The sequence below is a fragment of the Nansenia antarctica genome, assembly GCF_963989245.1.
Source record: "Nansenia antarctica genome assembly, chromosome: 5".
In the NCBI taxonomy this organism is placed as follows: domain Eukaryota; kingdom Metazoa; phylum Chordata; class Actinopteri; order Argentiniformes; family Microstomatidae; genus Nansenia; species Nansenia antarctica.
In genome coordinates, this window is record NC_137690.1 from 46,095,531 (window position 1) to 46,119,125 (window position 23,595).

General features: G+C 47.3%; 1 protein-coding gene across 1 annotated transcript; it reads right to left on the reverse strand.

Annotated features, from left to right (window-relative positions):
* Positions 1–9,182: 9,182 nt before the first annotated feature.
* Positions 9,183–23,525, reverse strand: LOC308158048 (alpha-actinin-4-like; the record flags this gene model as incomplete). Its single annotated transcript, XM_080531639.1, has 5 exons — positions 9,183–9,366; positions 11,827–11,914; positions 22,486–22,605; positions 23,195–23,309; positions 23,466–23,525. The coding sequence occupies 5 exons, from the start codon at positions 23,523–23,525 to the stop codon at positions 9,183–9,185; spliced, it is 567 nt and encodes a 188-aa protein (XP_080387765.1).
* Between the last annotated feature and the right edge of the window lie 70 nt (positions 23,526–23,595).

Sequence of the window (23,595 nt, forward strand, 5' to 3'; positions counted from 1 at the left end):
TTAAAATAAAAGTGCATGTAACCATTTGTTTGTTTTCATTAAAAGAGTCGTATTTTAGGTCCCAGGGCAGCAGGAGTCATTCATTTTGACGTTGCATTTTTAGCGCCACCTGCAGGAGTAATCACTTCCTACTCTGCTTGCATTGCGTTACATTATAAGCACTTCTCTCTCTGCTTCCCTCGCGTACATTCGAATGCGTGAAAATGTCTTTTAATTTTTTTTCTGATGCCTCAGCCCGCTGTTTAATGTGGCCAGGGTAAGCATGCTTACAGCCAATCAGTAGTTCTTTAATTCCGATAACAGCTACTGATTGGCTCTTAGCACTTTCAAGTTCACTTAACATTTCACCTCTCGCCCGGCAGAATAGCTTATGCTAGCTAGCTCAAACGATCTAAATAATAATAATCAATAAGGATAACTTGCTTGATTTTGTGAATATGGACATTACTGTCAGCGACCTAAAGGGATTTCGTAGACTGGACTGGACTGGAAAAACAGAACTACTGGCTAAATGCCGCCCAAAGCCACCGCTCACCGATCTTCACACCCAGAAAGGGAGAGTCGCTAGGGGGTTCCAGCAAGCCTGGTATGAGCGGTTTATATGATTTATATGATTCGCGAGGCTGGTGGCGATCTGTGCTTGTTTATATGGTTTGAGTACTGCTGTGCTGCTGGTTATGGCTTCTTATTGACTTCCTCTGCTTATACCTTTGAATGTAGGCCTGTGCCATTGTGTTTGGAGAGAGAGCTGCTTAATCAATCGCTGAGATAGGCCTAATGTCGCTGTCCGTGCCATTGGTTCTGGACCAAAAGTGTTTGAGAGAGATAGAGAGGGAGGGTTTGTGATGTGATGTCAAGTGCCTGTGTGACAAAGTGTGAAAAGAAAGTGTGTTGTGAGTTTACTATGGAGGATGGAAACGGTGTGTGTCTGTGTTGTGCATGTGTGCGTTTGCGATGTTGAAACTGGACTTGTAGATTTCAGCAGGCTGGTTACTTGAAAAGATCTTGGTTCAAAAAAGATTGAACAATGAGCACCCCTGATATAGTCGAAAGTGGCAACTGTTTTTTTTGTTTTTGGTAATCTGATCACAAAGTGACACTACAGTTTATTAGCGGGTTCTAGGGCATCAAAATTGCATTTCCTTGAAACTGCGTTCACTGATAGCGTGTATGTGTAATTATGTGTATTTCTATATCTTATGCTTACCCAATCTAAAAGCTCACGGCACGTGCCTGACACACAGACACACACACTGTACACACAGACAGACACTGTACACACAGACACACACTGTACACACAGACAGACACTGTACACACAGACAGACACTGTACACACAGACACACTGTACACACAGACAGACACACTGTACACACAGACAGACACTGTACACACAGACACACACACACTGTACACACAGACAGACACACTGTACACACAGACAGACACTGTACACACAGACACACACACACTGTACACACAGACAGACAGATACACACACAGTGCTTTATGCTTTTTATATTTTTTTACGCCCATTTTATATCAGGTAAAGTATTGTAGCAACCGTGTAATAATATGTTCATTAATGTTGCAATTAATGCTCAGAAATTCAATGTTAGCACTGTTACTGTGAGCTGTGTTGTGTGCCAATGCATTCCTGTGATTGGTGGAGGTCACGGGGGGGGGCGGGTGTTGCGTTGAGGAAAGGAGAGCTTCGGTGAACTGGCGGTTTTGTATGTGGAAGTTTGCAATTAAACGCACGGATTGTAAGACAACCTATCTTGTCTTTGGCTTGGGAGGACTTCTGATTTCAAGACATAAAAGTCTGAATGGTATTTGATGTACTGTACATGACCACAGATTGCGTACTTGTAGGCATCTAGTGATTTATATGCTCTCAATTTCTCACGGGCCTACACGCTAGGCAATGCAAACTTTTCAGACTTTTCACAGGCAGGTAATGGCCAGGTAATGGATTGGAACAATATCTCGTTAACTCCGACCACTCCCCCAGATTTGTTTGTTTAAAGAATAAATATGGGAGTTTAATATTACAATTGTATGGTGCCACTCTGTTGTGTTGTGATTGGTAGCACTGGGACATTTAAACAGGGATTGTAATGTTAGTAGCCTAATTAAAGTATACAATGGGTAGTGGAGACAGAAATGGTAATAAAAAGCACAAAATGGTGCATACAAATTGACCAGAATGCAGGGAATTAAGTGTTAAATTCTCAAAATTGTGCCACCCATGCCAGCCCGACAGGCGCACATAACAGGCACACCCTACCCCAATGTCACGTCGGAATTCGACGTTTGGATGCGAACGACAGACGTCGAATCCTGACGTCTGCCGTGTGAGACCAGGTTGCACACACACACACATACACACACACTGTACACACAGACAGAAAGGCAGGCAGACAGACAGACACACAGTTACACACACACGGAGACAGAACAGTTTCACAGGCGGGCCTGAATGGATGGACATGGGGGCGGTGTCACATACAGGCAGACACTCAGACACTGCGGGGGGGGGGGGGGGGGGGTAACAGAAGGGTAATGATGGGCTGGGGGGAGAAGGGCGTGGGGGGGTTAATAGAAGGGTAATGATGGGCTGGGGGGAGAAGGACGTGGGGGGGGGGGTGTAAGGGGGCTCTGTGGGTGGTGATGAACACAGCTGCAACCATACCATCCTGCTGGGGGTGGGGGGCGGGGGGGCTTCATGGAAAGGTAGTCATGTGCAGTAGAACATATTATGATCATGACACAGTAATACACACTGAACATCACACACACGCGTGTTCAGACACACACACAGACGCTCGCTCACTTCTCTCACGCACACTGCAAACACACATGCACAAGCATCCTTTTTTCATCATTCGCTCTCGCACGCACACTCACACGCACAGACACACACCCGCACAGACCCACACCCACCCACACCCACACCCACACCCACCCACACCCACCCACCCACACCCACACACACACACACACACACACACACATACACACACCTTCTGCGTCCAACATCTTGGGGATATCCAGGTACTTCTCTGCCACCTCGAAGGCGTTGTTCAGGTTGGTCACGGGGTCGTCCTGGGCAACCAATCAGAGCGTTAGGATTCCACTCACACACAGGACCAATCGGGCCAACGAGGGAGGGCGTGACAAGACCATGACTCGTCGTTCCAGTCTTCGCATACGGGAGGACTGTTTGTTTGTTTGTTTGTTGTTGTTGTTGTTGTCACTCACCCTCCTCAGCTTGTCGTAGTCGATGAGCTCGGGCCTGTGTCTGTGGATCAGGGCGTTGAACGCCATGCCATCCTTCCAGCTGAGGGGGGAGGGGAGGGGGGGTAGACACAGAGACATGGGTGAGGAGAGGAGGTGGGAGGAGAGAGGAGACGGGGGAGGGAGGGAGGGAGGGGCGAAAAGGAGAGGAGGGAGGAAGGGGAGTGAAGGACAAAGAGAAGACATTTTTGGAGGATTGGAAGAGAAAAAAACACAGTTCTAAGACGTGTGTGTGTGTGTGTGTGTGTGTGTGCCATTTCACCAGCAGAGGGCAGCCTTTCTAAAAGAGCATTGCGGTCCTTTAGGTGTGTGTGGGTGGGTGTGTGAGTGAGTGTGTGAGTGAGTGAGTGAGTGAGTGAGTGAGTAAGTGAGTGAGTGAGTGAGTGAGTGAGTGAGTGAGTGTGAGTATGTGTGTAAGTCTGAGTATGTGTGTAAGTGTGAGTGTGTGTGTGAGTGTGTGTGTAAAGCCCAATTTATACTTCTGCGTAAAATCAACGGAGTAGCCTACGCGTAGGCTTGCGGAGGCCCGCAGCCTACGCCGTAGGCTACAGCGTAGGTTGACGCGCACCTCTCCAAAAATGTAACTACGCGGCAGTGCCTACGCAACCGTAAGCACTGTGATTGGTCCGCTTGGTAGCACATGATTCCGATATGATTCTGACTCTCTCGTAGACCAAAATGCGGAAGCCATGACAGAAATGACATTTACTTTTTCTGTAATTACTTATTAATAAAGATTTGAAAAATTATGATAACTGTAGAGTATTTGGGTTTGCATCTATTGCTCTAGCATTGTTTATTCTACCTGGCCTGAGTACGTTACGTCACTACGTTATTACGTACCTGTTGGACGTACCTCCCAGCATTCCTATGTAGGACGTGACATGCAATGTAACGTTGTCATTACTCCAAGTAAAGAAGCTAGTAAACTACAGTCCGTTTCTCCGTGTTTATTTGAGTAGCCTACTAACCACAGTAGGTACACAACAGTGGCGACGAGGTGGTTGGAAAGTGAACCCTGTCTCTGATATGACCGAACTTGTTTCGCGGGAACAACAAACTGAGACTAGTGACTCCGACGTGAGTAGTGAAAGTGAAAGTCCCGTTATACAGCGTGGCAAGATGGCTAGAATTGGATCAATTGACCCGTTTGGCGGCGCGACGGATGACTGGGTCGAATATACGGAACGCATTTCACAGTATTTCAAGGCAAATGACATTGAGGATGACAAACATCAAACAGTGTTGCTGAGTGCAATGGGGGGGAAATCATATGGCCTGTTGCGCAGCTTAACTGCCCCAGAAAAGCCTTCCGTAAAAACATTCCAGCAACTGGTGGAGGTAATGAAAGAACATTTATCCCCAAACCACTACTAATTGCTGAACGTTTCAGATTCCATAGACGAAATCAACATGAGGGTGAATCCATAGTCAGTTACGTGGCTGAGCTGAAGAGACTCACTGAACATTGTGAATTTGCAAATGGACTGAATGATGCGTTGAGAGACCGTTTGGTATGTGGCATTCTTGGTGAGGCCATACGGAAGAGACTGCTAACAGAGGCCGGCCTCACGTTCAAAAGGGCAGTGGAAATCGCAGTCTCAATGGAAACAGCAGCCAGGGATGCTGTTGAACTGCAGACAGGAGTAAAGGCAGTAAATGTAAACAAAATGGCAACCGTCACACAAACAAGAGAGCAAGAACTGTGTTACAGGTGTGGGAGGGGCTCACATTCCCCATCACAGTGTAGGTTTAAAGACGAAGTCTGCAGACTATGTAACAAAACTGGACATATCCAGAGGGTGTGTCGCTCGGGAAAATCAAGAGTGAACAAAAATGAAAAAAAGACACAGTGGAGTGCGCAAAAGAACAGGAAAGTGCACAACATGGAGGAGGCTGCAGACGACGAGTCAGACGAGGAGAGTGAACATACCAATAGCTTGGATGTTTACCATGTCAAAGGAGGCGGCAGGGAAGCTATCTGGCTTGCACCACAGGTGAATGGCAAACAAGTACAAATGGAACTGGATACCGGCTCTGCAGTGTCAGTGATGGCACACATTGACTTTGTGAAGTACTTTGGAGACCAGAAGCTGAACCCATCATCTATCCTCCTAAAAACATACACTGGAGAGAAAATCAAGCCCCTCGGAGTACTGCCTGTGGATGCCAGGGCTGCGTCCTGTCTCCAGCACTATTCTCCCTCTACACCAACAGCTGTGTCTCCCGCCACCCCTCGGTCAAGCTCCTGAAGTTTGCAGACGACACCACCCTGGTGGGCCTCATCTCCGGGGGGGACGAATCTGCCTACAGGGGTGAGATCGAGGGGCTGCAGAGATGGTGCAGCTTAAACAATCTGGAGCTAAATGCTCTAAAAACAGTGGAGATGGTGGTGGACTTCCGAAGGAAAGCAGCCCTGCCCCCTCCCATCACGCTGGGAGGTACCCCGGTGGCCTCCGTGGAGTCATGCCGCTTTCTAGGCATGACCATCTCCCGGGACCTAAAGTGGGAGCAGAACACCGAGGTCCTCACAAAGAAGGCCCAGAAGAGGATGTTCTTCCTCCGGCAGCTGAGGAAACTCAGGCTGCCGAGGTCCATGATGGTCCAGTTCTACACGGCCATCATAGAATCCATCCTCACCCACTCCATCATCACCTGGTTCCCTGCTGCAACGACCAAGGACAAGGCCAAGTTGCAGCGGGTGCGACGTTCAGCAGAGAGGGTGATCGGCTGTCCCTTGCCCTCCCTCAACTCCCTGCACGACACCAGGGCTCTGAGGAGGGCAAGGAAGATCATGGCTGACCCCTTCCACCCCGGCCACGGCCTCCTCACCCTGCTTCCCTCTGGAAGAAGGTTGCGGCTGCCTAAGGCACTTAAGGCCCGCCACAGGCTCAGCTTCTACCCCTCAGCCGCCAGGCTGTTAAATGACTCTGGCTTCCCCCCGCCCCCAAGTCTGCCCAGGACTGAACTGGACTCTGTAAAAAAAAAAACTCTGCACTGCACTTTACTTTATACCGCACTATCCAATGCACTGTTGTCTGTCCTGTGTTGTTGTTGTGTTGTCCTGTTTTTTGATATGTGAAAAAAGTATAAACGCACTTGCTGTGGTGACGAAGCAAATTCCTATATGTGTAACGCATAGTGGCAATAAACGTTATCTCAATCTCAATCTCAATCTCAATCTCAATGTACAACACAATGGTCAACAATGCATTTTGGACTTGTACGTCGTAAGAAGAGGAGGACCAGCGTTGTGGGGGCGAGACTGGCTGAGGAAGCTGCAGCTGGACTGGAAATCCATTAAGAGCCTGCAGGTGGCGCCAAACCCCACTCACAAGTCCACAGAGGTGAAACTGGAGAAAGTCTTGGATGCCGCAGCACCTGTATTCCAAGACGGCATCGGGACGTTAAAACACATCAAGGGAAAAATCGTTCTCCAAGACGGAGCCAACCCACGTTTCCACAAAGCACGCCCAGTTCCATACGCCATACGACAGAAAGTGGAAGCTGAGCTGGACCGCCTGGAAGCTGATGGGATCCTGTCCAAGGTAGACTGGAGTCCATGGGCCACACCCGTTGTCCCAGTAGCAAAGAAGTCAGGGGCAGTGAGGCTGTGTGGAGACTTCAAGATCACCATCAATCCTGTGCTACAAGCAGAACAATATCCATTACCCAGGATTGAGGACATCTTCGCAAACCTGGCCGGTGGAAAACGGTTCACCAAGGTGGACCTGGCTGAAGCCTATCTACAGATGGAGATAGAAGAAGACTCGAAGATGTTCCTGACGATAAACACTTTGAAAGGCCTGTACCGATACAACAGGCTGGTCTTCGGAGTGGCCTCTGCCCCGGCCATATGGCAGCGAGCCATGGATCAGGTGTTACAAGGGATTCCAGGCACACAGTGCTACTTAGATGATATCATTGTGACGGGGGCCAACGATAACGAACACCTGGAGAACCTCCAGAAGGTCTTACAGAGACTTCAAGACTACGGACTCCGGGCCAGACGTGACAAGTGTGAGTTTTTAAAATCATGTATCACATACTGTGGCCACACCATCGATGCACAGGGCTTGCATAGATGCAAAGAGAAAATCGAGGCCGTCATGGAGGCTCCTCAGCCACAGGATGTATAGCAGCTGAGGTCGTTTCTCGGATTCATCAACTACTACAACCGGTTCATGCCTAACCTGTCCACGGTGCTCTACCCGTTGAACCAACTACTTCAGGCAGAACGGAAATGGAAATGGACCACAGAATGTGAACAGGCCTTCCAGGAAGTGAAGAAGCTTGTGACATCGGAGACAGTACTCACACACTACGACCCCTCCTTGCCTGTGAAGTTAGCATGCGACGCTTCGCCGTATGGTATAGGAGCCGTTATGTCACATGTGATGCGGGACGGGACCGAAAGACCAATAGCGTTCGCCTCACGCTCCCTGGCCCCGGCCGAGAAGAATTACTCTCAAATAGACAAGGAGGCGTTGGGCCTGGTCTGGGGCGTAAAACGGTTTAACCAGTACCTGTACGGCAGGGAGTTCATCCTGGTGACTGACCATCAACCGCTGGTCTCGATATTCAACCCCCAGAAGGCGATTCCCGTGACAGCTGCAGCACGGATGCAACGCTGGGCCCTGTTCCTAGGAGGGCACCGGTACAAGATCGAATTCAAGAGAACACTGCAACACGCCAACGCAGACGGGTTGTCCCGGCTGCCACTTGACACAGCAACAACGACAAAGGGGGACAAGGAACCGGTGGAGATGTTCACACTCATGCAACTCGAAAGCCTCCCGGTGACGGCGGAAATGATTGAGAGAGAGACCCGGAAAGATGCAACTCTCTCACAAGTGTACAGAGCAACGCAGACTGGCTGGACAACCCACAAAGGGTCTCCCCTTACTCCCTATTACCGACGTAGGGACGAGCTCACCATTGACTCTGGATGCCTTATGTGGGGAATGAGGATCGTCATCCCCACCAAGCTCAGGTCCAGGGTGCTGGAAGAGCTACACAGTTGCCATCTGGGAGTGGTGAAGATGAAAGCACTCGCCAGGAGCTACGTCTGGTGGCCGGGGATTGACCAACAGATAGAACAGCTCGCCATGCATTGCTCTGGCTGCCAGCGTGTACAGAATGAGCCGACAGTTGCACCTCTCCATGCCTGGGAATGGCCTGCATCGCCATGGCAACGTATCCACATTGATTTCGCCGGTCCATTCATGGGGACAACATTCCTATCGATGCATGTTCAAAGTGGCCAGAAGTGTTCACCATGAGCTCCACGACAACAGCCCACACGATCGACGTGTTGAGAAGCCTCTTTGCAAGAACTGGTATCCCCGAACAGTTGGTGAGTGACAATGGTCCTCAATTCACGGCTAATGAATTCCAGATGTTCCTGAAGCTCAATGGAATTCGCCACATAACATCAGCCCCCTATCATCCGGCTACCAACGGGCTCGCCGAGAGGTTCGTACAAACCCTAAAACAAGGTCTGCGAGCTATGGCAGATGCCTCTCTCTCTCTACGTCAGAAGCTGGCCAATGTCCTGCTTGCCTACCGTAACGCCACTCACGCTACTACCAACCGGACACCCGCCATGCTGTTCCTGGGACGTGGGTTACGCTCAAGACTGGCCTTGCTTAAGCCAAATCTGCGGCGGACTGTAATGGATCGGCAGATCAGACAGGGTCTAAGGGCGCACGACAGGGAAACACGTCAACTAGAGATTGGACAGACTGTGCTGGCCAGGGATTACCGTGGAGAACACAAGTGGGTGCCAGGCATAATCAAAGAAAGACAAGGGCCCTTGTCCTACACTGTAGAAGTAGCTCCTGACACTGTCTGGCGACGCCACCTTGACCAACTACGGAGGTCAGAGGTACGCACTGCAGAAGAGGTGGTGGATCCTGCTGCACGTATCACCGCTGCTCAGGAGAGCCTGAGCCTGCCTACCTCCAACACTGCTCAGGAGAGCCTGGGCCTGCCGACCTCCGACCGTGAAACGGGGTGTCTGCCTAGCCCTGGTCGGCCCCTGACCCCACGCCTGGGTCTCCCTGCTGGTGGTGCGAGCCCGGGGGTCACACCCCCGGAGGAGAGACGTTATCCAACACGCACCCACAGACCTCCAGACAAACTATCTCTCTGAATAAGACACTAGTGTTATTAGTTATCCGTTTAAAGCAAGGGTATTGTTAGTTATGTTCAATCTAGTAAATGCTATGGTGTTTAATGTTGTTGTTATCTAGAAGGGGAGGAGTTGTAGAGTATTTGGGTTTGCATCTATTGCTCTAGCATTGTTTATTCTACCTGGCCTGAGTACGTTACGTCACTATGTTATTACGTACCTGTTGGCCGTTCCTCCCAGCATTCCTATGTAGGACGTGACATGCAATGTAACGTTGTCATTACTCCAAGTAAAGAAGCTAGTAAACTACAGTCCGTTTCTCCATGTTTATTTGAGTAGCCTACTAACCACAGTAGGTACACAACAATAACCAGCGTATTATCTTAGTTTAATGTCATTTCAATGCATCATAGAACTTTTATTTACAACAAGCATAACAAAAAGAAATCGCTATTATGCCGCTTTGAGTACACCGTTCCAACGGAGCGCCCTATGGAAGTGTCAGGCACAGCCTTCCTATAAGGAGCGCGATTCACATTTACGAGATGTACAATCCTGTTTATTTAGAAATAAATTATTAGTTACAGGGAGCCCCATGGCTGTTCGTTGGGTTTAAATTATATTTATGATAGACATATTTAATGTAAAGTTATCTATAAGAACTGTGATTGGTCCGCTTGGTAGCGTCACATTCCGACTCTCTCGTAAATGCGGAAGTCATGACAGAAATGTCATTTTCTTTTTCTGTAATTACAAAAATACGTTTTTTGATCGCTATTATGCCGCTATGAGTACACCGACCAACGCGACGCGACGCGACCAACGTAGAACTATAAATTGGGAGAGCCTTGCGTAGCCCACGGCGTAGGCGCGCGTAAATTCGACGCAGAAGCATAAATTGGGCTTAAGTGTGAGTGTGTGTGTAAGTGTGAGTGTGTGTGTAAGTGTGTGTGTGTGTGTGTGTGTAAGTGTGAGTGTGTGTGTAAGTGTGAGTGTGTGTGTAAGTGTGAGTGTGTGTGTAAGTGTGTGTGTAAGTGTGAGTGTGAGTCAGTGGCGTAGCGGACGGGCCCGCAAGCGACGCACCGCGGGGGGGCCCCAGCCACTAGGGGGCCCCCTAACATTGGATCCAACTTTTTTTTTTTTTTTTTTTTTATAATTAAAAAATATATAAAACAAAGAAAATAAGTGGCCATTCATTGTTTCAACCTTAATTTCAATATATAGGCCTATATTAAAAAATATATACATAGTTAGCCGTATCCAATAGCAACATTACTTTGACGTCACACGTAGGCAGCGAGACACAAGGAAAATGAGCAAGCGAAAATACAATACAAAGTACAATAAGGATTCTTTAGGAGGTGGTAGATTCTCTATTCGGACATTATAGCCGCTATATGTGGGACTGTCGGTCCGATATTGTAAAAAAAATCTAATAAAAAATGTTTACGGAAGTACATGTCTCAAGTATTATCTCGGCGGTTAGTCGAGTGAAAGAAAAACAACATACAGATGATAATTCACACAATATAATACCACGAAAGCGTACAGCACTAAACAATAACATTTATTTGGGCAGCATCATACTCAAACTCAGGCAGAAGGGCAGGGTCCGGCCAGGTTCACAGTCACAGGCTGTCAGTGCATCATACAGGTACATACTGTAATTCAGCATGGTTAGGCTATATATAGCTGTTTCTTTTTCTATTCTACTATTCTATTCTACTTCTGCTGTCTGCGTCTCCCTGGGTATTCCTAGACCAGATGGCAAACAGTAAAGAAATGCCACAATATACCAGGACTTAAGAAACGAGATGTCCAACAAAGGATTTGACTAACCCTAACCCAATTTTACGCAACAAGTAGACTCTGATGCAGCGGAGACAGGGTTGCCAGATGGGCTGGTTTTTGGTGGATTTAGAAGTTTTTAGATTGGTTAGGTTGGAAATTCTCAATCCCATCTGGCAACCCTTAGCGGAGAGTCTACAGCTTGTAGGCCTATGTTTACAGATATCGCGCTGCTGTGCACACCACACTTTGTTAAAAGAAATAAAGCTTGTACTTTTCTACTTACATTCTACTGATGTAGTCTACCATTTGGTTTTAGTTATTGCTCTCACTTGTTTGTACCTTTTGCTAAGTCAAGCATTTAGAATGTAGAGTGCATATTGCGAAATTTCGCAACGTCAATAACGCATCGGCTTTTTTTTTACCTCCGTTGCGAAAGGGCCCCCGCCGCCACCTTGCGGGGGGGCCTCGGGATTTTGCGCTACGCCACTGGTGTGAGTGTAAGTGTGTGTGTGTGTGTGTGTGTAAGTGTGAGTGTGTGTGTGTGTGTGTGTGTGTGTGTAAGTGCGAGTATGTGTGTGTGTGTGTGAGTGTGTGTGCGTACCTGATGTGGAAGTTCCACACGTTGACGTTTTTGTAGGGCGCGGTCTTCCTCTGACACCACAGGAGCAAGCCCTCCTTGGCAGAGGTCTCTGTAGGGGGGGGGGGGGAGAGCGAGGGGGTGAGGGAGAGAGGGAGGGAGAGGGGGTGAGGGAGAGAGAGACAGAGATGGAGGCACCGCTGGACTGGCCATACAATCTTTCTGCCCGCTGGCAGATGGGCCGCGCTAGTTTTGGGCCGGTCGGGCCGCCTGACCCCCCCCCCCCCCCACCCCCCAAAAACAAAACAAAAACAAACAAAAACTAACGCGGCCCAAAATAGCGCGGCATCAACTAGCGCTGAATCAAGCGGCGGCCCCCGTTTATACTAACACATGGGCTGGCCCAATCACATGCTTAGGCCCTGCTGTCCATCGGCCCCCTCCCCCACTCTGATCCCTCGGCCGACAACCCAAGTACAGTGTCATGTTCGTAGATAAGATAGTGAAAGGGGGTGCCCAGAAAATTAGGGAGAAAAAAAGTAAGAAGCTAGCAGAGGATGCCTCAAAATGTCAGAAACTGACAGATATGTTCTCTGCATCGACTGTGGGGGCTAGGCCTACTACAGCTGCGGCTGCCACAGCAACATCTTTACCGCTAACTAACGTTAGCACTGATGTGCCGTTAGCAATTGAGGAGGAGACAGAGGACACAGCTAGAGAGGTAAGCAATGTTGTTACTTGGTTTTACAAAAGCAAAGTTATGTTAGTCGCTTGCATTGGCCAGATTAAGGGAGCAGCAGCAGAGAATGTCTTATGACTTATGCTAACCCGTACAGGCAGCATGATTGCATTGCGCTTCACCAGGACTTGGCTGGAATTCATGCACACACAGTGATCTCTCTCGTGGTGTAACGTTAGTGCTGCTTGGCTGTGGACTCTATAGCTAACGTTAGATGGGGGTGTTCTGTTCAAACAGACTGAAGGACTGCTTCTACCACAGGGCCGTCAAGGCCCTGAACAGAGAAAAGGCCTAAGTTCTGGTCCCAGGACAGTCCAGACGGATTGTATGGCAGCTAGTGCTGAGGCACAAACATGTACATTTTCAAGCCTGCAAACTGTGACACTTTAAAATAATGTGAAAAAAATACTCTTTGTGCAATATGACAACCCTAGTTGACTATCTGTGCAGTATAGTACAGTGGATTGTGTACATAGCCTTTATTGATGTAAACCTGCTCCTTACCTTCTTGTGATTCTATGCATTTATGCTTTTTCTAAAAAAAAAAAAAAAAACAATCCCTTTCCTAACACCAGGGGAGCCACCCCTCCTAAATTTCGTTGTTTGGTACCTGTACTGTAGCAATGACAAATAAAGTCCATTCCATTCCATTCCATTCCATTCCATTCTGCATTTTGTGACTTTCTATTTTGTTGCTAGCTAGCAAGTTGAGGTATCACTGTCACTGACATAAATGCAATACCAACAATGGGTGTTAATAATACTTTTTATTTGAAAATAAAATATATATTTTTTTAAATCTACACTAGCCTAGTTCAGAACTAATGGATGCTTTTTATTGCATGGAGAAATAAAACTCATGCAGTCTGCAACCCAATAATGTTGTCTTGCAACCTTCCATTTGAAATGACTGGGCTTCTGGTGTAACATAATGCAATCATGCAGCCTGTGTGTACATGTAAATGAGAACTTTGCTGATTTTGACAACCAGTTAGTTTACTTCTCTGTCCATGTCTTGTTGAACCAGGTTGAGCTGCTGCTGCCCTCCCCAGAAAAGCAGAGTGTCAGGGAAAGAGAGGAAAAGGAGAGAGAAAAAGATGAAACAGAGGAAACAGAGTGCCACGTTCAGGACTTCAATTACTTTGCCTGTCCTGAGCCTTCCATGCTAGATCACTTTTTAGATTACCACCCTCAGCAGAGAACCAAAAATACAGCGGCACAAAAGTATTTCACATGTGCAGATGGCACCAGTAGGAAGTGGCTCACATATTGCGAAGAACAGCATACATTGTTTTGTTTTGTCTGTATGGCATTTGGCAATAGCACTGACCCCAGAAAATGTAGTACTGGAATGACAGGATGGAGACGTGCGCAACAGAATGTGGAGGAGCATGAAAAGAGTGCTACACACCGAAAGTGTGCTGAAGCCTATTTTCTAAGAAGTAGAAAAGGAGATATCCAAAGCAAGTTTGCTGGCAGTCAGATGTCTGCTCATAGGCAGCAAGTAAGAAAGAAACGCCAGGTTTTGGAGTGTGTTGTGGATGTGGTGAAGGTGATAGGCAAGAGGGGCTTGAGCTACAGGCATGTGGAGAACGAGGCAGCATACAAGTGGGACGACAGTACCCTGGATCATGGCAACTTTTTGGAGCTCATCCTTATAATAGGAAAGTGCAATGTTAGCCTCAAAGAGCATCTTGAGGAGTGCATTAAAAAGAGCAAAGAATTGCATGCATCCAGTGGAACAAAAGGTAGAGGGTCCCTCACTTTTTTCCGTTTGTGTTGGTTGATCTGGAGTTCACAGGCAGCGTTTTGACTTGGTGAGTATACACTATATAGACATGCTGCAAATCAGTTTTTTGATTCCCAGAAGATTCTGATCTGAATCAGTTATGTAATCACTTATCATGTCTTCTCACTCCTTGTCTCTTTATCTCTGCAACTCCCTCTACTCTGTTCCTCTCACTATCTTTTCGGATATGGCCATTAATTGTCCAGGTGGAGATTGAAAGGGCTGAGCCTTTCGGAACTGGGTGAGTATCCAATCTTTTCAGCTATAGCCATCTTTTACATGTGTTGCTGTACCATGTCTCACATTTCTCTTGTGTGTGTGTGTGTGTGTGTGTGTGTGTGTGTGTGTGTGTGTGTGTGTGTGTGTCTGTGTGTGTGTCTTTCTCTCTCTTCCCTATTGCATTGTCTGCATTTTTTTTTACAGTGGTGTTATATTGAGTGATATTTGATATTGTTTGTATTTAAAATGTTAATAAATAATTGTACTACTTAACAGTATTAGAATGTTAATAAATAATTGTAATTATTCCTATAACTGCCGAGCTTTTTGTTATACAACTACTTAACAGTATTGATTAAGGGTATTGTTTGCTCAGCACAGCAGCCATGTCTCATCACCGTGGAGTACGTCAACAGTGAGTGAGTACACTGGTTCACACTTGCATTGGTATACTTGCTGTCCATGTCACTTACTCCGCTCTATAGGGGTTTTTACAAATGGTATATTCAACAGACTGCCAGCATGTTGATCGGCGGTGTCGGACCGATTGTGTTGGGCCGGTCTGAGCCACATGGCAGGGCCTAATTTTTGTCCCAGTCCAGCCCTGATTATGATATGTGTAGCCTATGTACAGTTATGAATGATACACTGCACAGTATGTACCTATCAAGCTGTGTGGTATTACATAGGTACCACAGCAAAGTAGTTCATCAACGAATATTATATAACAAACGGATATTTATAATATTGTTTATAATGTATTTTTTGTATATCACTGTAGACCACGTTGTAGTAGTAGCCAATTGCAGAGTGTATTCATTATTTTGTTTGTTTGAATCCTCACTGTGTTCATGTTGTGCAGTGAACAAACAATTGTTGGGAGAATAAACTGTCTCTTGCCGTGAAATGTGTACATCAAATAAAATGATGTCGGCGATGATTATGCCTGTAATCATATAACGAACTGATATTTCTGAGTGGGGCAGTCCCAGATATAGTGAAGACAGACAGGAAAGTAAGGAGAAGAAGGGAGAGAGTATTGACAATTGATAATAAGATATTGATAATGTAGGAATAAGTGTGTTCATATGCAAACATATTCAATGGCATGTAATTAGTAGGCAATTGTTTATCACAGATGAACGGGGGGAGGGATGGGGGGAGGGTTGATGGCCCGATCAATGAACAAAGACATCGGGTTTCCCCCGCTCCACCACGTCCCAACGGTGTGTTTCTGTAACCATTTTCTCCTCCTCCAAGTCGCTCCTCTCAGGAGACCACTATTTATACATAATAATCCACAGATAGGCACAGTCACAGTGCTACATGAAAATATCTAGCCACACACCACATATCATAGCTCCGCCCTATATGTATTTATCATCATATTTCTCAATATAAAACGGAGGTACAATATATGGTACATTTGATTATGTAATCATCAACGATTGATTAGTAGGCCATTGTTTATCAAAGATGAATCCTGACAATTGAATGCCATTTGAGATCGAGACTCGGTAGCCTAATAGTGATAATGAGTTCAATCTGTAAACAGTTATCATCTCAATAGGACGGCCAATGTAATGCGTTGTTTTTTTGATTTTGCATTCCTTGTTTCGTGGTAAACTAATCTCTTTCTGATCGTCCCGTTCACAAAAACCTAAGGTGGGACAACTCGTTTCTAAGTTACAAACTTCTGAGCTACAATCACTTGATGTTGATGGGGGGAGGGATGGGGGGAGGGTTGATGGCCCGATCAATGAACAAAGACATCGGGTTTCCCCCGCTCCACCACGTCCCAACGGTGTGTTTCTGTAACCATTTTCTCCTCCTTCAAGTCGCTCCTCTCAGGAGACCACTATTTATACATAATAATCCACAGATAGGCACAGTCACAGTGCTACATGAAAATATCTAGCCACACACCACATATCATAGCTCCGCCCTATATGTATTTATCATCATATTTCTCAATATAAAACGGAGGTACAATATATGGTACATTTGATTATGTAATCATCAACGATTGATTAGTAGGCCATTGTTTATCAAAGATGAATCCTGACAATTGAATGCCATTTGAGATCGAGACTCGGTAGCCTAATAGTGATAATGAGTTCAATCTGTAAACAGTTATCATCTCAATAGGACGGCCAATGTAATGCGTTGTTTTTTTGATTTTGCATTCCTTGTTTCGTGGTAAACTAATCTCTTTCTGATCGTCCCGTTCACAAAAACCTAAGGTGGGACAACTCGTTTCTAAGTTACAAACTTCTGAGTTACAATCATTTGATGTTGATGGGGGGAGGGATGGGGGGAGGGTTGATGGCCCGATCAATGAACAAAGACATCGGGTTTCCCCCGCTCCACCACGTCCCAACGGTGTGTTTCTGTAACCATTTTCTCCTCCTTCAAGTCGCTCCTCTCAGGAGACCACTATTTATAAATAATAATCCACAGATAGGCACAGTCACAGTGCTACATGAAAATATCTAGCCACACACCACATATCATAGCTCTGCCCTATATGTATTTATCATCATATTTCTCAATATAAAACGGAGGTACAATATATGGCAGATATATGTATGGTATATTATGGCAGTTTCTGGCGCCTGTCCCGTTCTGTTGTTCAAAGAATATAATATAAAACGCATCACATGTTTGTCATTGTGTGAAAATACAGATACCTGGTCCACACAGCTTCAGATTCCAAGGAAATTACTTGGAACTATGTGTGAAGGGGACAACATTGCAATATATATTACAGTTATTTTTTAATAATGCTAATCAACTTTCATTCGTTAGTAATGAAAACTCCCGCAGTCTCGATCAATCTCCTAGATCAATCTCCCCCGCGGTGTGTTTCTGTTGCGTGTTCACGCTTCTTGCGTGACATCGCCATCCAGCGATTTTTGTGGGTCAGTACACACACCCCCATTGTGATTAGTGGTCGTGTGATTCCACACCTCGTCGCGCTTTAGTAGGTAAAAAAACGTCGGCGCCTCCAGTGTTAAATGCCGACCCACATACCTCCCGAGGGAATTCAACGCGGTGTACATAACATCTGTTTACATTGCGCCTAGCGCGGATGGTAGCCTAGCATTGGCGCGGCTATATGACGTCGTCAGTGGTCAACAAAGCACAGATCCACAGGCAATTCACATTATAGCAGGAGATTTCAATCATGTCGACCTGAAGGCAGTACTACCCACGTTCTATCAGCATGTTAAATGTGCAACAAGAGGAGAAAAAACACTGGACAAGGTATACACCAACATCAAACGTGCTTACAAGGCTAGTCCGCTAGCTCATCTAGGCATGTCTGACCATGTGTCAATCCTCCTGATCCCAGCATACACTGCCATGGGGAAAAGTGCTCCCATCACCACTAAGACTGTCAGAACCTGGCCAGAAGGGTCCGCTCCACTGCAGATCTGCCTAAATGACACCCCATGGCAAGAATATGAGCATGAGGACCTGGAACAGTACACGTCGTCGGTTCTGAACCACATAGTGAACTGCACCAACTCAGTCACCGTGGACAAACGGGTCCAGGTCTACCCCAACACGAAGCCATGGATGACTGGGAAGGTCCAAAAACTGATCAACGAGAGGGACAACGCCTTCTTCGCAGGGAAGAGCACACCGCTGTACAGCACCACCAGGGCTAACCTAAAGCGCGGAATCAAAGCGGCCAAGGCAGACCACAGAGAGAAGATTGAGGAATGCCTCCTGAGCAACGACTCCAGGCGGATGTGGCAGGGGGTTCAGCACATGACAAACTTCAGAGCCAACAGGCTCACAGCCGCAGAGGACGACCCCCTGTTGGCGGGAAAGCTGAACACCTTCTACGCCCGGTTCGACGAGGGGCGAACGGAGGTAACCACAACACAAACACCACTCTCTCCAGCTCTCAGCAGCCTCACCCTCACAGAGCATGAAGTGAGACGCGTGCTGAAGGCGGTGGACCCCGGATGGCGTCCTGGGACGGGTGCTGAGGGACTGCGCCGACCAGCTGGCCGGGGTTTTCACCAACATCTTCAACCAGTCCCTGTCCCAGGCCACCATCCCACCCTGCCTGAAAACCTCAACTATCATCCCAGTCCCGAAGAAAAGCACGGTGAGCTGCCTAAACGACTACCGCCCGGTGGCACTCACACCAATCATCATGAAGTGCTTCGAGAAACTAGTCCGGGCCCACATACTCACACGCCTCCCGCCCAACCTGGATCCATACCAGTTCGCCTACAGAGCCCACAGGTCCACAGAGGACGCCATCGCGACGACTCTCCACGCCACTCTATCCCACCTGGAGAGGGGAAACAGCTACGCGAGACTGCTCTTTGTGGACTTCAGCTCCGCCTTCAACACCATCCTTCCAGACAGGCTAGTGACCAAACTACTAGACCTGGGTCTATCACACTCTATATGTGCATGGATCAAGGACTTCCTGACTGACCGCCCCCAGAGGGTGCGGGTGGGCCCCCACACCTCCACAGCCCTCAGACTCAGCACTGGGTCCCCCCAGGGCTGCGTGCTAAGCCCCATCCTCTACAACCTCTACACCTACGACTTCACCCCCGTCCACCCCAGCAACTCCATCGTAAAGTTTGCAGACGACACCACCGTGGTGGGATGCATCTCGGGGGGGGGACGAGGCGGCGTACAGGGATGAGGTAGAGCAACTGAGCAAGCTGTGCAAGGTTAACAACCTGCTGCTGAACAAGTCAAAGACCCAGGAAATCATCGTAGACTTCAGGAGGAAAAAGTCCGAGATCCAGCCCCTGCTCATCGACGGAGAGAGCGTGGAGAGAGTCTCAACCCTCCGATTCCTGGGGATGCACATGCGGGATGACCTGACCTGGAAGGACAACACAAAAGCCACCATCAAGAAGGCACAACAGCGGCTATACATCCTGAGAGTCCTCAGGAAGGAACACAGCAAGCAGGAGATACTGGTGACCTTCTACCGCGGCGCAGTGGAGAGCATCCTCACCTACGGCATCTGCAACTGGTTCTCCAGCTGCACAACCGCGGAGAGAAATGCGCTACAGAGAGTCGTGAGAACAGCACAGAAGATCACGGCGCCCCCCTCCCCTCTCTGGAAGAGCTGTACAACACACGCTGTCTCAGGAAGGCCTCCAAGATCTCCAGGCACCCAACCCACCCTGGTTACGAACACTTTACCAGGCTGCCCTCGAAAAGGCGGTTCAGGACCTTGGCCGCAAGGACAAACAGACTGAAGAACAGCTTCTACCACAGGGCCGTCCAGGCCCTGAACACTGCAAAGACCTAAGTTCTGGGCCCTGGACAGTCTGGACGGATTGATGGCAGCTGCTGGACTGAAAAAATCAGGTGTAGTGCTGAGGCACAAATATGTACATTTCAAGCCTGCAAACTGCGACACTTTAAATAAATGTGCAATAACACTATTGTGCAATATGACAACCCTAGTCGTCTATCTGTACAGTATAGTATAGTGGATAGTGTACATAGCCTTTATTTATGTAAACCAGCTCCTTCCCTTCTTGTGATTTTTTTAAAAGTGTTTTTTTTTCCTTTCCTAACACCAGGGGAGCCACCCCTCCTAAATTTCGTTGTTTGGTACCTGTACTGTAGCAATGACAATAAAGACCATTCTCATTCATTCATTCATTCATAAAGAGGTTCTCAGTATATTTCTCAATATAAATCACAGTATATTTCTCAATATAAATCACAGTATATTTCTCAATATAAATCACAGTATATTTCTCAATATAAATCACAGTATATTTCTCAATATAAATCACAGTATATTTCTCAATATAAATAACAGTATATTTCTCCTGGGTCAGGGTCCTCTTGAGTAGAAGGACCTGGGTCAGGGTCCTCTTGAGTAGAAGGACCTTCAAGCAGACATATGATAATAACCAGAAAACCTTTACCTTAAACGGACATACTGTATATCTGCAATGTCACACAAATAATTGTGCTCCTACATAACACAGTATAAAGTATGAAACATTACTCACCAGCAGCAGTAGTAGGATCTACTGGCTGGGTTGTCACATCAGCTAGAGGTGGGGGCCCACTCAGGAATTTCAACAAAGCTCCTACAGGAATACAGCCAAAGCATACCATTAATTAACTTAATCAAATAAGTGTAACGTTACATGATGTAGGCTATATTGAGAACATTTCAGAGGGATTTATTCTATTCTGATTTTTTTAAATAATAGGTTTTTAAAAATATATATAATGTAAAGAAAATCATTTTATTTGTATTCACATTGAATAAAACAATGTAGGTTATGTTTTATCATCTTGGGGTATGGGCATACATTCGTTACGTTTTTCAGTCACGTATTCACACACCCTCCTGTCAATCTCCTGGAAGGGGAATCTTTTTGGTCTCACCATCTTCTAACATTACACTCTGTAATTAGGGCTGCAACGATTAGTCAACATAATCGACGACGTCGATCATAAAAACTCGTCGACGTGGAATTTTTGTTTCGACGCTTCGTATAAAAAACAACGTTGGAAAACAACGTCTCATGGACAGGGCTGTACATGCTATGAGCGTTTGTGCTATTCATTTATTTGCCCTGTGGCACGCGTGTGACAGACAGAGGCGCTTGTATGTAACGTTACGTAGCAGGGGTTTTCCATGTTGAAGCCAGGAGAACGCGAGATGAAATGAAGTGAGGGGTGGTCGCTATTAAAATACCAGGTAGTCATGGTGGATGATCATGAATGATGCTTGATAAGTGAATGCTATTTCAATTATGTTGAGTCCACCAGCGAGCTGTCTGTAAGATAAACAGCGCCAAGCGTAGCCTACTAACGTGAGCTGTCTGTAGTCTAGCCAGCAATGCTAGCTAGCCAATCAACTAGCTCTGTGAGCAGCTGTAGCTTGGCGTAACGTTAGGTTAGATAGCTAGTTAAGCCGGATTTATGCTTCTGCGTCGCCATTTACGCGCAGCGAAAAGCCACACGACTAATCGGAAAAATTATCGACAGATTAGTCGACTACAAAAATAATCGTTAGTTGCAGCCCTATCTGATATCATATTTCTGGGCTGCTCGACAGTTGTTTGATGCCTCTGCTTCATTGATCATCATGGTCTTAAAAATTGGCATCGTAACTTGACTAACTTTAGAGCCACTTTGTCCGAGCTGGTCCTAGTGTGTCTCCATCCCTCAACTGGCTAAGCAGCAACATTAGCTAGCTAGCTAGTTAGTCAGCTAGAGTTAGCTACCATCCTCCTCCATGCAGCACACATAAATATTAAATAATGAAATTCAAGGACAGGACATACATACATACCTCTACTTTTGGCTTGTTTTTCTTCATCTTCTCTTTTTCTTTTTGGGTGCCAGAGTGATACCCGACATACTTGCACAGACAGGCTCTTGAGTGACGGAGTTGACCGTTGCCCACTCAGCCCCGCCCACTCACACCCCAGTGATCATTCAAAATACAAATAATAATAATAAACACAAGACTTGTTTGGCTCAATTGCGAGGTTTCACAATTCCCGACATTAGGACCGTGTCACACATATATATATATATATATTTTTTTTTTACTATGAGTGGGCCCCCCCCCCGCCTTTCAGGCCCCAGGCGACCGCCTGTATGGCCTATAGGACGGGCCGGCCATGGTCACGGCGCTGAAAGGTCAAGGTGATGCCGTCAGGGTCGGACACACACGGTCGTTTCTCTCCTGATTCACTGCCTTACTGAAGGACCTCCCTGCCCCCTACCCCCCCCTGAGCCCCCCCCCCCCCCCCCCAGAGCTTACTCCCTCTCCAGTTAAATGTCTTCCTTCCAGCGTGGGAGCTGGATTGGCACAATGTTTACCTCGGAGTGTTTGTCAAGTGTGTGTGCGTCTGTGTGTGTGTGTGTGTGTGTGTGTGTGTGTGTGGGGGGGGGGGGGTAAACTGACCCTCTGCACCGATGGACGCCAGTTTGACGCCCTTGCCGGCGATATAGGCCAGCGCTTTGTTGACGTTGCTGATCTTGTGGAGCCTCATCTTGCCTCTCTCGGGCTTAGGTAACCGTTCCCCTGTGGACACACACACACACATACACACACACACACACACACACAGAGAGAGAGAGCGAGAGAGAGTCAAACACAGAGAGAGAGAGAGAGAGAGAGAGAGAGAGAGACAAACAGAGAGATAAACAAAACGCAGTGAGCCCAGAGACTCCTGTGACAAAAACATCTCTTTCCACTGGATCAGCAAAATGACAGGCAGGCCGAGCTCCAGTTAAAGTCACAGCATCGATATTAAAACAAAACATGGCTGCCCCTCAGACAGACAGACAGACAGCATCCTTTCCAAAGCCCTGGGGTCCCCCAACAATCTAGCATGACCCCAAGTCCCATTCAGAAGTCTAAGTCTCATTCCGACACTTCCACTTCACTTGGTTTGGACGACGGCAAACGGTCGGAACAGTTTCAGAAGTGCAAAATCTAACAAGGTGAACCAAGTGCACCTGGACTTGGGATCGGTGCAGGAAAAAAGTATATGATCTTAACATCTGGATGCAACGAACTAATGGGCCTGAGCTATCCGCATGGCACGGCGCTTACCCCCACCCACCCCCTTACCCCCACCCACCCCCCTTACCCCCACCCACCCCCTTACCTGATATGACCTCCAGGAGGAGCATGAGCTTGAGGCCATCCCTGAAGTCCTCCTCGATGTTCTCGATCTGCGTGCCGGCCTTCCTCAGTTGGGAGTTGCACCAGGCCGTGAACGTCTGCAAAAAAACACACAGGGAGTGAGGTCAGAGAGAGGGCCAAAACACAGGAACAGGAACACATACAGATAGATTCGGCGTAAAGTAACCAGGGCCCAGATTCAGTCCCCGACCTCTCCCTGTTCCCAAAGCCCTGCTTATTCCCACTCCTCCTACCTTCCGCTGCTGCTTCTCCCAGGCCGGGTCCAGCAGCAGGTCGCGGTCCCAGTCGGACATGTCGGTCCCCCAGAAGAATTTTAATTATTTGTCGCGTGATAATCGACCATATCAGCGACGCCAGTGAGGG